Source organism: Petaurus breviceps, unplaced genomic scaffold (genome assembly GCF_028583685.1).
Source record: "Petaurus breviceps papuanus isolate PSGF00001 unplaced genomic scaffold, PetGlider_PUasm1.0 98, whole genome shotgun sequence".
Taxonomy (NCBI): Eukaryota; Metazoa; Chordata; class Mammalia; order Diprotodontia; family Petauridae; genus Petaurus; species Petaurus breviceps.
In genome coordinates, this window is record NW_027187460.1 from 6,335,880 (window position 1) to 6,351,783 (window position 15,904).

General features: G+C 37.2%; 1 protein-coding gene across 3 annotated transcripts in view; it reads left to right on the top strand.

Moving 5' to 3' along the window:
• The window catches only part of TRAPPC9 (trafficking protein particle complex subunit 9), a 1,063,197-nt gene that overhangs the window by 38,861 nt on the left and 1,008,432 nt on the right, over positions 1-15,904 (top strand). For all 3 annotated transcript variants that reach the window (XM_069081231.1, XM_069081230.1, XM_069081232.1), the window contains exon 4: positions 13,615-13,743. In XM_069081231.1, coding sequence (XP_068937332.1) covers positions 13,615-13,743 — 129 coding nt within the window. The remainder of the gene's footprint in view (positions 1-13,614; positions 13,744-15,904) is intronic.

Genomic DNA, 15,904 nt, shown 5'->3' on the forward strand with positions numbered 1-15,904 from the left:
GAAATCAGCTTGTGGGTAACCGAGGATCTCAAACCCATGGTGGAATGGATGGATGAGAACAGTTTTTTCCAGTGGTCATGAAAGCAGCTGAAGCAGATACGGTGGAGTCCTTAGAGTTTGTTTAGACATCAAAGATACCAAGGTCATCCATTGCATCTCAAGCCATCATCAGTTGTCTTGATTCTGTGATGACTCTGGAAGAGAGAGTGAGGTGATGACTTTGTACAACTCTGCCTACCTTAAATCCAATTTCTGCATGAGTCAAAAAACATCACCCATACCATTTTTATCATTTTTTGCCTTCTCAAAGTCCTGTGATGACAAGAAAGTGATAAAGCAGCAGGTATGGATACACTGGAAGCTGTTCTCAAGATCCTGCACACAGGCAGCCCAGGTGATAGGGTCATCTTCTGATTGGAAGCAATAGTGGGATTTGGCAGCCCCCTGGGTACTTGTACTGCTCACTTCTTGGTGTAAGGAAGGGGCTAGAAAAGGTACCCTAAAAATTGTCTGCTTATCCAGCGCTGGCCTGATTACTGTGGCAGGTGGGGAACACAAAAAAAGTACAAAAACTTTACAAAGATGATTCCATTCCCCATTGGTGCTTGCAATATGTATACCCTGATAGACAATGCAAAATCTAGTGGACCTGAAAGACAAACAGCTCTTGTTGCAGGGAGTGCCGTGAGGCTGGTGTAGGTTTTGCAATCCAAACTGATCTAGTCAGTAAGCTTGTATGCCTACCAAAAGGAGTGAATGACAGGCTCATGACAGTGTGATTGCTACTTGCAGGAAAATGTCACGCCCATCATCACTGTATATGCTTTCACATGACAAACCCTGATGAGGCCAAAGTGACTTTAATGGCGGAGTAGGCTAAGACTACCAGATATGGCAGTGAGTCCTTGGGAAGAATGGAGTTGAAAACAGCAACAGCAGTGGTCACTTAATACAGAAGACTTGTACATCTTATGACCTTCTCATTGCCAACACTGTCTTCCATTTACTGAAATGCAATAAAACTTCGTGGAGGTACCTTTGCAGGAAATATTGGCATTTAATAGACTATGTGTTTGTAAGGAGAAAAGACAGGATATAAGAGTGATGAAAGCATGTGTAGTGCAGAGTGCTGGACTGATCATAGACTTATCCTCTACAAGCTAAATATTTGCATTTAACAAAAGCAGTGGCCCCAAGGCAAAATGACTACCAGAAGAATTAATGCCAACTTAGATGCCAAATTAGAGCACTTTTTTGAGTCTGAACAGTTTGTTGCTAACTTAGAGGGAAAGTTGAATCAATACACAGCTGGCAACAGTGGAGCAGAAAAAATGAGCAACTTTCAGAGATTTGGTATACAGCATTGCATTTACTCATTTGGGTCAGAACACTTGCAAACATCAAGACTAGTTTGATGAAATTGATGGGGAAATTAAGAAGCTGCTAAATGAAAAATGAGAGCTTCACAGGATTTATCAGCAGAATAGTTCATCCACCTCAAAGAAGGCAGCATTTAATTCCATCAAAAGTAAAGTACAAGTGAAGCTTAGAGAGATGCAGAGTTCTTGGCTCAGTAAGAAGGCAAATATCTACATGGAAATCCCCAAAGTTTAGGCAGCAAGCAAAAATACCTATAGGCTAATGCAAACAGGTAGATTTGACATCATAATTGCCACTGTGACTTGGTGGGATGAAATGCATAATTGGGATATGGTTCTGGATTTGTACACCTTAACCAAAAGAATAAGAAACATAAAAAAACAGAAAAAGTAGAATTGTACTTTTTTCACTTGAAGGTCTGTCTTCTGTCCCTCCCACTTCCCCCACCCTTAATGGGGAAAGCAAGAAAGATAAAACCCACTACAAACATGTATAGTCAAGCAGAACAAATTCCCAAATTGATTATCTCCAAAAGAAATATGTCTTGGTCTTTAGTCTGAGTCTATCACCTTTCTATCAGGATGTGGGTAGTATGTGTCATCATGAATTCTCCAGAATGTTGGTTGTTCACTGTATTGATCAGAGTTCTTAAGTCTTTCAAAGTTGTATGTCTTTATATAGTCATTATTACTGTATAAATTGTTTTCTTGGTTCTACTCCATCCTGTATCAGTTCATGCAAGTCTTCCTAGATTTCTCTGACAGTACTCCCTTCATCATTTCCTACAGTGACGGTAACTATTCCATTCATATTCATAACCATCACTTGTTCAGCTATTCCTTAGGCAACCTCTCAATTTCCAATTCTTTCCCACTACAAAAAGCTACTACAAATACATATGAGTCCTTTTTCTCTTTCTTTGATCTCTTTGAAGTATAGACTTAGTAGTAGTATTGCTGAGTCAAAGATATACACAGTTTAAAAGATTTTTGTGCATGGTTCCAACCTGCCTTCCATAATAACTAGATCAGTTAGTTCCAACAGAGCATTAATATACCTACCTTCCCACAGCCTCTCCAGCATTTATTATTTTCCATTTTTGTCAACTTTGCTTCATACCTGATAGATACAAGGTGAAACTTCAAAGTTGTTTTAATTTGTTTTTCTGTAATTATTTAGTGCATTTTTTCCCCCATATAACTATTGATGGCTTGGATTTTTTCCCTTGAGAATCTCTTGTTTATTTCATTTGAACATATATCAGTTGGGGAATGATTCATTATAAATTTGAATCAGCTCTACATATATCTTAGAAATGACACTTTTTACTACTGACTTTGTCCTTTTGTTTTTCTTCCTTTGAACTTCTTTGTATCTCAATTTCTATTTTTCTAGCATTGTAGCTATTCTCCATGGTATCTAACTTCAGTGATATAGATAGGTAGTGTCTCAACTTTTTTATTCTGTTTTTTGTTCAGAGCTCTTTGCCCGCAAGACTGCAGGCAAATACATTCTTACAAGCTTTAGTTAGAGGTACTGTATTTCTTGTAAGGAATCTGTGATTCTTATATTTTAAATTATGTCCAGAAGTCTAAATCCCATTCTCAGATATCATATTTTTAGCCGTTTTTATTTCTCATATCAGTTTTTCTCTTTTGCCTCCTTTGCCACAGTGGTCAACAGTGTTGAAACCTGTGTCCCTCATGTCTTTAGGTTTTTTGTCTGAGATTTCACTTCAAAATCGTGTGTGTGTGTGTGTGTGTGTGTGTGTGTGTGTGTAAAATTTGGTTTCTTCTGGAAGCATCATTGATGCTCACCTGAAACAATAGAAGTGGGTAGTTGTTATATATTTTAATAATTTTTGTATAATTGTTATGTCTTGGATATTTGTTCTTAGAATATAGTAGATCTCTAAATTGTTACCACCTTTTTTGTTTGTTTGCCTGAGCAGGGAATAGCCGTCTCAAACTATTCTTGTCTTTTTTCTCTGACCTTTACAGTATGATCTCTCATTTGGTAGCGTCTGTGGCTCTACTGTATCGTCCTTTGGAGGACATAAAACTGCTTCTTCCTCAGAGCATATAGCTTACTTCTCTTCAGGAAGAATATCACATCTTATTATATGAAATTCTATTTTTTCAGTGAGCAAAAATCTATTTTCTCTCCTTCCCACCTTCCCTTCAATCCAAAAAAAAATAAAACACTTGTAATAGATATGCAGTCAAACAAAACAAATTTTCACATTGACCATCTACAGAAAACTGTATGTTGCAATCTGCACCCTGAATCTGTCACCTCTGGAATTATGATAGCTGGTCATTGTATTGCTAAGAGTTCATTCAAAGTTGTTTGTCTTTACAGTGTTGTTACTGTATAAATTGTTCCCCTGGTTTTGCTCATTCCATTCTTCATCAGTTCTTATAAATCTTCCTAGATTTCTCTGAAACTATCCCCTTCATCATTTCTTAAAGCACTATAATATTACATTCACATACCATAATTTATTCGTTCATTTGCCAGTTGACAGAAACTTCCTTAGTTTTCAGTTCTTTGACACTGCAAAAAGAGCTACTATATATTTTTGTAAATATGGGTCCCTTTCCTCTTTATTTGTTTTCTTTGTGAAGATTGACATAGTAGTGGTTGTCAAATCTTTTTTGGAGCTCTTAACTATAAACTGTCCCTTTTTTTCTCTTTCTCCTTTATGGTAGCACTTATACACTTTCTAGCCTCCTGGCAAAGGTAAGGTCTCCCCCTTTCTACTTCAGCTTCCTTCCTTTTCCATTGAAGTCTTTCCATTTTATAAAAGAAGAATGAAGATGAAAGGTAATTTGGATAGGAAACTGGTGTTAGAGTCAGGTAGACCTGGATTTAAGTCTTGCCTCTAACAAATATTAGCTGTGGACAAACCATAGCTTCTCTGTGCCCTGGTCAACTTTCTTAAGATTGTGGTTAAGGATTGGTCACTGAGCTATGTGGGTAAAGTGAGTTTCTGTTCTCAAGTTCCTTATATTGATATTGATATCCTTATGTTGATATTGATAAGAAAAAAAGATGAGGAATCAGGCACAGAGAGGTTGTGAGTATCCCTGAATCACACAAGTTGTGCTGGAGGAAGAAGAGGAAGGATTTGAGTCCAGGGCCTCTGTATGCATACCACACTATCTCTGTGAGAGACATTGCATTGTAGTGGACCTTGATTTTGAATTTTTCTTTTTAAGCTCAGATTTTATCAATATGTAATTTTTCTCATCATTTCTGATTACTGAACATTCACCACAGCCCAGTCATGGTACTGTTGCTCTCCAGCTGTCTTCCTTCATCCCATGGTACCATGCTACAACTTTCACTGAAGACTGGGTTCTCCTGCCCTTGGCATTGAGGCATCTGATTGGTGATGAGTTGCCATAATTAGCTCAGTCCATACCCACAGACCCATCACTCTGTTACTGCTTGCAATCATACCTCCTCTCTTCTTCCTCTGCCCCATCTTCTCCAGCTCTTAGAATAGCAATTTGTTCCACATTACCATTCCTGGAAGGTATGTGTCAATCACTTACTGTGACTGCACTTCATAACACCTGTGACAGTAACACTCCTCCCTGGCCTTGTATTTGTGTTGTCATTTCCTATAAGAATAGAAATTCTTTTGAGGGTAGGGACTATCTTTTTATATTTTTATCTCCATTGCTTAGAACAGTGCCTAGCACATTTCTTTTTTTAATTTTTATTTATTTTATTTTATTTTTTTGGTCTTTATTAATTTGTTTACTTTTAGTTTACAAGATTCATTACCGCAATTCCTTGAATTTAAAATTTTCTCTCCCTCTCCCCTCCTCCCCCCCATGGCGGCATACAATCAAGTATAGTATCTGCAAATACTTTTACATTAGGCATTAGTCAGGTTATAAAGAAGGATTGTAACAGATGGAATGAAGAATGGGAAAGAGGAAACAAAACCAAACAAGAAAACAAAAAAGGGCAGGTAGTTTGCTTCAATCTGGTTCAATCTCAGTTCTTTCTCTGGATGTAAACATCTCTCTCCGTCATGAGTCTTTTGGGTTTGACTTATGTCTCTGGATTGCTGAGAAGAGTCCAGTTTATCAAAGTTGGTCGTCACACATATGTTGTGACTGTAATTGTGTACAAATTCCTCCTGGCTCTACTCTTCTCACTCAGCATCAGTTCGTATAACCCTTTCCAGGTAAATATGAAGTCCATCTGCTCCTTGTTTCTTATTGCACAGTAGTATTCCATAACATGCATATACCACAACTTGTTCAGCCATTCCCCAATTGATGGGCACCCCCTTAATTTCCAATTCTTTGCTACCACAAAAAGAGCTGCTATAAATATTTTTGTACATATGGGTCTTTTTCCCACTTCTATGATCTCTTTGGGATACAATCCTAGAGGTGGTATTGCTGGGTCAAAGGGTATGAAATTATTTATAGCCCTTTGGGCATAATTCCAGATTGCTTTCCAGAATGGTTAGATCAGTTCCCACCTCCACCAGCAATGCATTAGTGTTCCAATTTGTTCACATCCTCTCCAGCATTTGACATTTTCCTGTTTTGTCATCTTAGCCAATCTGACTAGTGAGATGTGGTACCTCAGAGTTGTTTTGATTTGCATTTCTCTAATCAATAGTTATTTAGAGCATTTTTTCATATGCTTATACATATCTTTAATTTCTTCCTCTGTAAACTGCCTGTTCATATCCTTTGACCATTTATCAATTGGGGAATGACTTGTATTCTTATAGATTTGACTCAATTCTCTGTATATTTTAGAAATGAGCCCTTTATCAGTGACATAGGTTGTAAAAATTCTTTCCCAATTTTCCACTTCCCTCTTAATCCTGGTTACACTGGCTTTGTTTGTACAGAAGCTTTTCAATTTGATGTAATCGAAATTATCCATATTGCATTTTATAATGTCCTCTAATTCTTATTTGGTCATAAAGTCTTCCCCTCTCCACAAATCTGACAGGTAAACTATTTCTTGCTTTCCCAGATTGCTTAGAGTGTCAGCCTTTATACCTAGATCATGCACCCATTTAGACTTGATTTTGGTATATGGTGTTAGATAATGGTCTATGCCCAGTTTCTGCCATACTATATTCCAGTTTTCCCAGCAGTTTTTTTCATATAGTGAGTTCTTATCCCAAAAACTGGGGTCTTTGGGTTTATCAAACAGTAGATTACTATAGTCATTGACTGCTGAGTCTCGTGTATCCAGTCTATTCCATTGATCCACTACTCTATTCCTCAGCCAGTACCAAGTAGTTTTGAGGACTGCTGCTTTATAGTACAGATTAAAATGTGGTATAGCTAGTCCACCATCCCTTGCATTTTTTTTCATTAATTCCCTTGACATTCTGGACCTTTTGTTCTTCCAAATGAATTTTGTTACTATTTTTTCTAGCTCTATAAGGTAGTTTTTTTGGTAAACTGATTGGTATGGCACTAAATATATAATTTAATTTAGGTAAAATTGTCATTTTTGTTATATTAGCTTGACCCAGCCACAAGCAATTGATGTCTTTCCAATTAGTTAGCTCTGACTTTATTTGCGTGAAAAGTGTTTTGTAGTTGTGTTCATATAGGTCTTGGGTTTGTTTTGGCAGGTAGATGCCCAAATATTTTATAATGTCTACAGTAACTTTAAATGGGTTTTCTCTATCTCTTGCTGTTGAATTTCATTAGAAATATACAGAAATGTTGAGGATTTATGTGGGTTTATTTTATATCCTGCAACTTTGCCAAATTTATTTATTGTCTCAAGTAGTTTTTTACTTGATTCTCTAGGATTCTCTAAGTATATCATCATATCATCTGCAAAGAGTGATAGCTTGGTCTCTTCTTTGCCTAATTTGATCCTTTGATTTCTTTTTCTTCTCTAATTGCTGCTGCTAACATTTCTAGTACCAGATTGAATAAGAGGGGTGATAGTGGACATCCTTATTTCACCCCTGATCTTATTGGAAATGCTTCCAGCTTCTTCCCATTACATATTATACTTGCTGATGGCTTTAAATAGACGCTACCTATTATTTTAAGGAAGGCTCCATTTATTCCTATTCTTTCTAGTGTTTTTAATAGGAATGGATGTTGTATTTTGTCAAAAGCCTATTGAGATAATCATGTGGTTTTTGCTAGTTTTATTTTTGATATGATCAATTATGCTGGTGATTTTCCTAATATTAAACCATCCTTGCATTCCTGGAATAAATCCTACCTGATCAAAGTGTATGATTCTTGTGATAAGTTGCTGTCGTCTTTTTGCTAATATTTTATTTAAAATTTCTGCATCTATATTCATGAGGGAGATTGGTCTATAATTTTCTTTCTCTGTTTTATCTCTTCCTGATTTAGTTATCAGTACCATATTTGTGTCATAAAAAGAATTTGGTAGGAGTCCTTCACTAATTTTCCCAAATAGTTTGTAGAGTATTAGAATAAGTTGTTCTTTAAATGTTTGATAGAATTCACTAGTAAATCTGTCTGGCCCTGGAGATTTTTTCCTAGGGAGTTCACTGATGACTTGTTCAATTTCTGATATGGGGTTAAATAATTTACTTCCTCTTCAGTTAATTTGGGCAACCTACATTTTTGTAAATATTCATCCATTTCACTAAGATTGTCGAATTTATGTGCATACAACTAGGCAAAATAATTCCTAATTATTGTTTTAATTTCCTCTTCATTGGTGGTAGGTTTACCTTTTTCATTTTCGATACTCATAATTTGTTTTTCTTTCTTTTTTTTATCATATTGACTAAAGGTCTATCAATTTTATTGTTTTTTTTCCATAAAACCAGCTCTTAGTTTTATTTATTAATTCAATAGTTTTCTTAATTTCAATTTTATTAATCTCTCCTTTGGTTTTCAGTATTTTTTTTTTTTTTGCCTTTTGGAGGGCAGTTGGGGTTAAGTAACTTGCCCAAAGTTACACAGCTAGTGTTTTTGTGTGGGTGTTAAGTGTCTGAGGCCGGAACCGAACTCTGGTCCTCCTGACTCCGGAGCTGGCGCTTTACTCACTGTGCCACCTAGCCACCCTGGTTTTCAGTATTTCTAATTTAGTATTTAATTGGGGATTTTCAATTTGTTTTTTTTTTTTCTAGCTTTTTCAATTGCATGCCCAATTCATTTACCTCTCTTTTTTCTAATTTATTTATGTATGCACTCAGGGATATAAAACTTGCCCTAAGAACTGCCTTTGCTGCATTCCACAAATTTTGGTATGTTGTCTCATTATTGTCATTGTGTTGAATGAAGTTACTGATTGTTTCTATGATTTCTTGTTTGACCCACTCATTCTTTAGGATTAAATTGTTTAGTTTCCAATTAGTTTTTAGTCAGTCTTTCCATGGCCCTTTATTGCATATGATTTTTATTGCATCATGATCTGAGAATGATGCATTAATTATTTCTCCCGTTCTGCACTGAATTGTGAGGTTTTTATGTCCTAGTACATGGTCAATTTTTGTGTATGTGCCATGTACTGCTGGGAAGAAGGTATATTCCTTTTTATTCCCATTCAGTTTTCTCCAGAGATCTGTCATACCTACCGTCTCTAAAATTCTATTTACCTCCTTAACTTCTTTCTTGTTTATTTTGAGGTTGGATTTATCAAGCTCAGAGAGGAGGACATTAAGGTCTCCCACTAGTATAGTTTTGCTACCTATTTCTTCCTCTAATTCCCTTACCTTCTCCTCTAGGAATTTGGATGCTATACCACTTGGTGCATATATGTTAAGTAATGATATTGTTTCATTCTCGATGGTGCCTTTTAGCAGGATATAGTTTCCTTCCTTATCTCTGTTTCAATGTGTTTCTTGTCAACAGCATATTGTAGGATTATGATTTTTAATCCATTCTGCTATCCGCCTCCGTTTTATGGGAGAGTTCATTCCATTCACATTCACAGTTATGATTATTATCTGTTTCTTTCCCTCTATCCTATTCCCTCCCCTGTTAATGCTTATATTTTTTCTCCCCTTCTCCCTTCCCTTCCTTAATAGTTTTCCTTTTGACCACCGCCTCCCTCAGTATTCCCTTATCAGTCCCCCTCCCTTTTCCTCCCCCTCCCCCTTACTTCTTCCCTCCCTACTAACTACCCCCTCCACCTTTCGTAGCCCTTTTCCCCTCCTACTGCCTGTAGGATATTTTTATACTTAATGAAGTATGTTATTTCTTCTTCACACCAAGAGTGACAGGAACAAATCTCATGCGAAGCTCCTCTCCCTCCCCTCTTTCCCTCTAATATATGTTTTGCGTCTCTTCTCCAGAGTCCTATGCTTAACTGGTTGTTATCCCCTCCTTGCATCAGACCCAATGAGGGAAAAGCTCATATAATACTCATCTCCCTCCTTTCTTTTCCTCTGTTATATTGTTTTTATGCCTCTTTGTGTGGCATAATTTACCCTTTTCCACTTCATTCATTCCTCTTCTTCCATTGCAGTCCCTTTGTAGCCTTTAATAAGATTTTTTAAAATTGTCATTTTGTGTAATTTATACTCATACCCTCTACTTGTCTATAAACAGTTTGCTCTTATTAAATAACAGGGTGTGTGTGTGTGTGTGTATGTGTTTTCCTTGTTTACCTTTCTATGTCACTCTTGCATCTCGTAGTTGGAGGTTGAATTTTCCATTGAGCTCTGGCTTTTTCATCAGAAAGGTCTGGAAATCTATTATATTGTTGTATGACCATCTCTTTGCCTGGAAGAATATGCTCAGTCTCTCTGGGTAGGTGATCCTTGGTTGTAACCTGAGCTCTTTTGCCTTGTGGAAAATTGAATTCCACTGCCTCCAATCTTTCAGTGTAGAGGCTGCCAAATACTGTCCAATCCTTACTGTGGTTCCTCAATATTTGAATTGTTTCTTTCTGGCCACTTGAAGTATTTTCTCTTTTATCTGGTAGTTCTTGATTTTGGCCACACCATTTCGAGGACTTTTCAATTTGGGATCTCTTTCAGCAGGTGTCTGGTGTATTCTCTCGATTTCTATTTTACCCTCAGGTTCTAGTATCTCATGGCAGTTTTCCTTAATGAGCTCTTGGAGAATGTTGTCCAGGCTCATTTTTTCATCATGATTTTCTGGTAGGCCTATGATTCTCAGGTTATCTCTCCTGGATCTGTTTTTCAGATCAGTTATTTTTCCATTGAGATATTTTACCTCTTTTTCTAATTTTTCATTCTTGTTGTTTTGTTTGACTAATTATTGGTTCCTCATAGAGTTATTTGTTTCAATTTGGTTGATTCTGGTTTTTAGCAAATCATTTTCCTTGGTTAGTTTTTGGAGCTCCTTTTCCATATCATACACTTTTCTTTTTAAGGAGCTGTTTTCTTCATTATAATGTTTTTCTAATTCTGCAATTTTGGTTTTAAAAGAATTATTCATTTTGTCTTCTATCTCTCTCATTTGGTTTTCAAAGTTCCTTTTGAGCTCATCTAGGAGAGCTTTCTGTGCTTGGGACCTATTCCTATGAATATATGTTCCTATATTCCTATTCCTATATGTTTCAGCTGTGGGTGTGGAGTCCACTTTGTCGCCCTCTGAGGATAGTAGTACTTCAGGGTCTTTGTAGTCTGCTTTCTACCCATTTTGAGGCAGGGCCCTAGCCCCGCCCTTCCTCTAGGGTTCCCAAGCCTTTACTGTAGAGGATTTTGCCCTGGGGCAATAGTTACTATGTTTTCAGGGGGAGGGGGAGCTTAGAGCAGGCTGAGTTCACTCTGCCATCTTGGTCCTTGGAGGTCCTGATAGGGGTTTTAAAAAAAATTTCTGGGCTATGGAGTGGTAGTCCCAGGAGTATTTGCTGTCCTGGACAGGGGCCCTGCATTTGGTTCTTACCTTGCTCTTTCCAGTCCCAGCCCTTTGGTGAAAGGCCTGGTAGTGGCCCTTGTGGTTGGTGGGACGACTTGCTCCCCTTGTTGGTCAGGCCAACTCCCAGCCTACCCTGTGCTGTGGCTTCCCGGCCTGCCCCTGTGCACAGCACCATCGCTTCCCGGCCTGCCCCACCTAGCACATTTTATACTTAATGAAAGTCATTGCAGTTTCCCCTGATCTCTATACTGGCTGAGATCTTCAGCTTTATGTTTTTCAGCTATTTGTGGGTAGTTATACCTCAATCTTAATCACCTGGTTACAGTTTTTGCAGGTAGTTGTCACTTAACTTGAAAATCCCACCCAATTTTGTTTTCTTAGTTTCAGCAATTTCACAGCCACATCTTACTTCTCTTCTTGACTTGCACCAACCTACCTTCTTGTGTTTTTCACCGATTTCACCAATCAGCTCTTTCAATTTAACTTTCCATTTGTTCCACTTACCTTTTCTTACTTTACCTTGTTTTGCCAATAAATTTCTTCTTTTCCTTCTTGAAGCTTCTTTAGGGTTTTGCTTCTTAATTCTCCTTAATCTGCCTTTATTTTGCTTGACTCCTTGAGTCTTCTTTCATAGAATCTAGAAGTAGAATTGGGATTGGTATCTTGACCTGGAAATTGTTCTATGTCAGATTTTCCTCATTATCTCTCAAATTCATTCTCTGGCTTTCTTTGCTAGTTCAAACCCTTCCAGATCACCTGCACAGTTTCTTTCTTCTTATTTGCTTGAAGTCTCTCTCCTTTTCCCATGGAAATCAGAAGGTTATCTCACCTCTATTTAAATATATCCACCGATAGGGAATTTACTGATGTCAGAGGAATTGCATATTGTGAATTTCTAATACGTGACCATATGACCACTGAGATAAGAACTGAAAGATAAATTTTCACAGTTAGCAAGCATTTGCTGATGACATGTGGAGGCACTGTGTGTGGTTGCAAGTGTAATTGACAATAATTTGAAGACCCAACCCTTAAGGTAAAGTTTGGGGAGATCGCCCCCCAGATTGGTCTTTCTAAATCACTGTGTTGATTACTGTTCTTCTTAAAAATCAGCAGTGCCTCCTCTTTACCTTTGGAATGAATTCCATATTCTTGAATTTGTTTAGCATCCAAGACCCTCTATTATGTGACTCCTACTTTCCTTATTTATCTTCTACTATTTACCTAAATGAACTCCACTCAAACTGACCTTCCCAGTTTCTCTGACATGCCTTGTAACATCAGGGACGTCCCTGTATCCTTGTACAGGGATAATTGGAAAGAATATTGAATCCAAACACCACTTGAATGGGTATTATCTTCTAAAATATCTATTAACAAATGGTATCCAGCCTCTGCTTAGACATATCCAGTGATGAAGAATAAAAATGATAACCAAGTTTGCAAAGCATTCTGCTTGCACTGTCTTACTTGAACACCATTTGGCCCATTCCATCCTGTAAACTGCTCAGACTTGAAGTGAATGGCCGTGCTTCAGCTTATTAAGGAATAATAATATTGACAGGAGAAACAAGTGTGAAACAATCAGAGGTGGAATTCTGTATCTATTATAGGAGGTGGAGCCATCTTTGAGGTGAAGAGGCCAGCCTTCAGACAGCTTGCCAACCATTGCTCCAAGTTGAACCATAGTTTTTAAGGGGACATGTTGTGGAAAGGGCTCTGCCTTGTAGCGGCCTCTTGAGCCACATGCGGTACAATGATAGGGGATACTCTATATCCATTCTAAGGGGTCTACCCTTCTTCCCCCCATATATGTATATATGTGTGCATGTGTATACAATTTGATTGTATGTGTACACATATATATTGCATATATATATGTGTGTGTATATGTAAAGCATGTTTATTTTTTTTTTTTTACGAACCCGTGGGAACAACTTTATTTGTGGAGAGAGAATAGGCAGGGAGAAAGAAGAGGTCAGGGAAGGATCTTACTCTTTATCTTCAGAGGGAACAAAACTTCTTGACCTTATCCTATTCCAGGACTCAGCTAGTTGAGAGAGGCTGTGTGTGTGTATGTATGTATGTATGTATGTGTGTATGTGTATAATATATGTATACATGTATATATGCACACACTCAGATTGTATACACACATATATGTATATAAAATGTATGTATATGCATATGTGTACATGGATATAACACAATACTGTAGCCTTAAATTTTAACATTTTGCTATCACAGGAAAATTTAGCATTTATAAGTAATTGAACTGCTAAAATCATTGTTCATTTCAGCAACTGTGTAATTGGTAGCAAGTACAGGAGTATAATTCCAAACGCACTCTGAGTTGATGAATGTGCCACTCCACTGATTGCATGCTGTTTCCTTTTTTGCTGCCCAGCTGCCCTTGAAGGCTTGTGTTCTGCGTCTGTTATCTATCACTATCCTGGTGGTACAGGGGGCAAAACTGGAGCTCGACGGCCACAAGGTAGCTCACTTCCTGCTGATACAGGCAACCGGCACCGACCAGGTAGGTCTAGTGCTTGTCCTTGATTTGTAGTAATTCTCAGACTTTGAAAGAGGCAGGATAGTATTTCATCCCCTCTTCCCTTTTTGAGTTGGACAGGATGCTGTGCTGAATTCACGATTTGTTGAGTTAGCAATCTTGTATGCAAGACAGAGTTTCTTTCAGCTCTGCTTTAATGCCCTGTACAGACTGATTAGAATGTCTGATTGAATTCTAGAACATTTGCATAAAATTTTATGGCAGGTGAGTCACAACCAAAGGTTTTCATACCAAGTCTTTTTCATAATTTCTAATTAGTAGATGAAAGTAAGCACAGAAAACCATGAATCCAGAGCCACTGATAATGACATTTAATTCATGGCATGTTGGCTTTGTTTTCTTCCTGGTTGATCAAATTCTTATTGACTTAGAAAGTTTGAGTGAATTATTTTTGTAATGCTGTAGAAGAGTAAAAAAAAATTTATGCTGCTATGCAATACCAAACTAGTAAATTCTTAGTTTCCTTTCAAGAGGGAAGCAGCTCCTAATGAGTGCTTCAGGATGTAATTATATTGAAAGAATAGAACAGTTCTGTTGTAAAGGTCGTATTCTTTTGGATGAGGTGTCAAAAGGAAAGGTTTTATGTGTATCATATTAATATATAGGTTTGTCAATATTATGTATAGATATTGCCCCTCTCTCTCCCTTTTTGCCTCCCCCCCCAAAAAAGTGAACAAGGCACTGGGAATTAGGAGACATGCATGAACTCTAGTCCTGGATTTGTCCCTACGTCTCTGAGTGACCGTTGTTAGGTCATTTCTCTCTGGCCTTTAGTCTCTTCCTTTTAAAATTAGAGGGTTAGACTAAGGCCCTTTCTAGCTTACATATTCTTTGAATCTAAACCTAGATAATTGATGTAAATCCAAGTGGTTAGAATACCTTGAATTTCTCATTTCCCTTTTTCAACTTGTCCCCAAGCATTTAGCAAGGAATGTTTGATCTTTTCTGAACTAACTAGTGTTATTTCAGTGGTCATAGTCAGTTCATACCTTCCTTAATCATTTGCATTTTATAGCTCTGTTAAATCTTCTTAAACCTGCTTCCATTTCTTCAACAGAGGTTTTTTAGTGATCTTGGTTGAGTGCCACTTTCTTGAACAGAAGGGGAAGTTGACTGAGATGTCATTTATAAAAGATGCATGTTTCAATTGTGAATGACACCAGTAATTCTCCTCTTTTTCTGATTTTGGTCTACATTACATTTTGTCCAAGTCTTCACCACAGTTAGTTTTAGCTTACTATTATAATTGCTAATTTTGGTATTATATGATGATATTTCAAGTTTTCTTGTTATCACAAGTCAAGTTCTAATTGCAAAATCCTTAAGAGCCTTCAGAAAAATGAAAGCACTTCTTTAAAAATAAGTTTTTATTTCCTTCTTCTCTATTTCCAGAAGTGCCTTTCATCTGGAAGGATTTTGCTGGTTCTTTTGTCTATTGATATGATTTCAACAATTATGTTGTAAAAGCATGTTCCCATGTTAATTTGATTTTTAGTTTCTCTAGAGAGACTCATTAGGAGATAGTCTCTCTCTTTTTGTCGAATGCAGGCAAAGAGGTTTGAAGATTGCCTTTTCTGCAGAACGGAAATGTCTTTATGTAGCTTTGCCTGGTGTGGAGAATCTGAGGAACTTTTTGCTGTGGAACACAGATTCTGGGGAAGCTCATCCTGGAACGTCCAAGGGAGAACTTACAAAGCAAGTCTTGTCTCATTCAGAGGCTTCATCGTAGTAACTTTTGAGGTTACTTATCTCCCAGATCCATTAAACAGCTTGATAATATGAGCAGACCTTACCTTGGGTATTAATGTTAAGTTCACACAGTTTGTAGAAATCCCAACTGTACATCTGGAATTTATTGCATTAACTCTGGAACTGAGCACAGTTAGGCTATTAGTTTAGCTCACTGCTTTGTATTTGAGGGAAGGAACTTTTGCAATTACTAGGGTCAACCACATAGTTGAAGGAAGTTAGAACAATAAAAACTTATACCCTGCTAAGTTGTCCAGTATTATTTGTTAATACTTTTAAGCACCATATCCAAATATCTACTTAAAATTCTGTAGTCTTTATTTCTTCTTATACTATTATATAACCTTTGATAGTGAAGTTCACTGAACTTTCACTA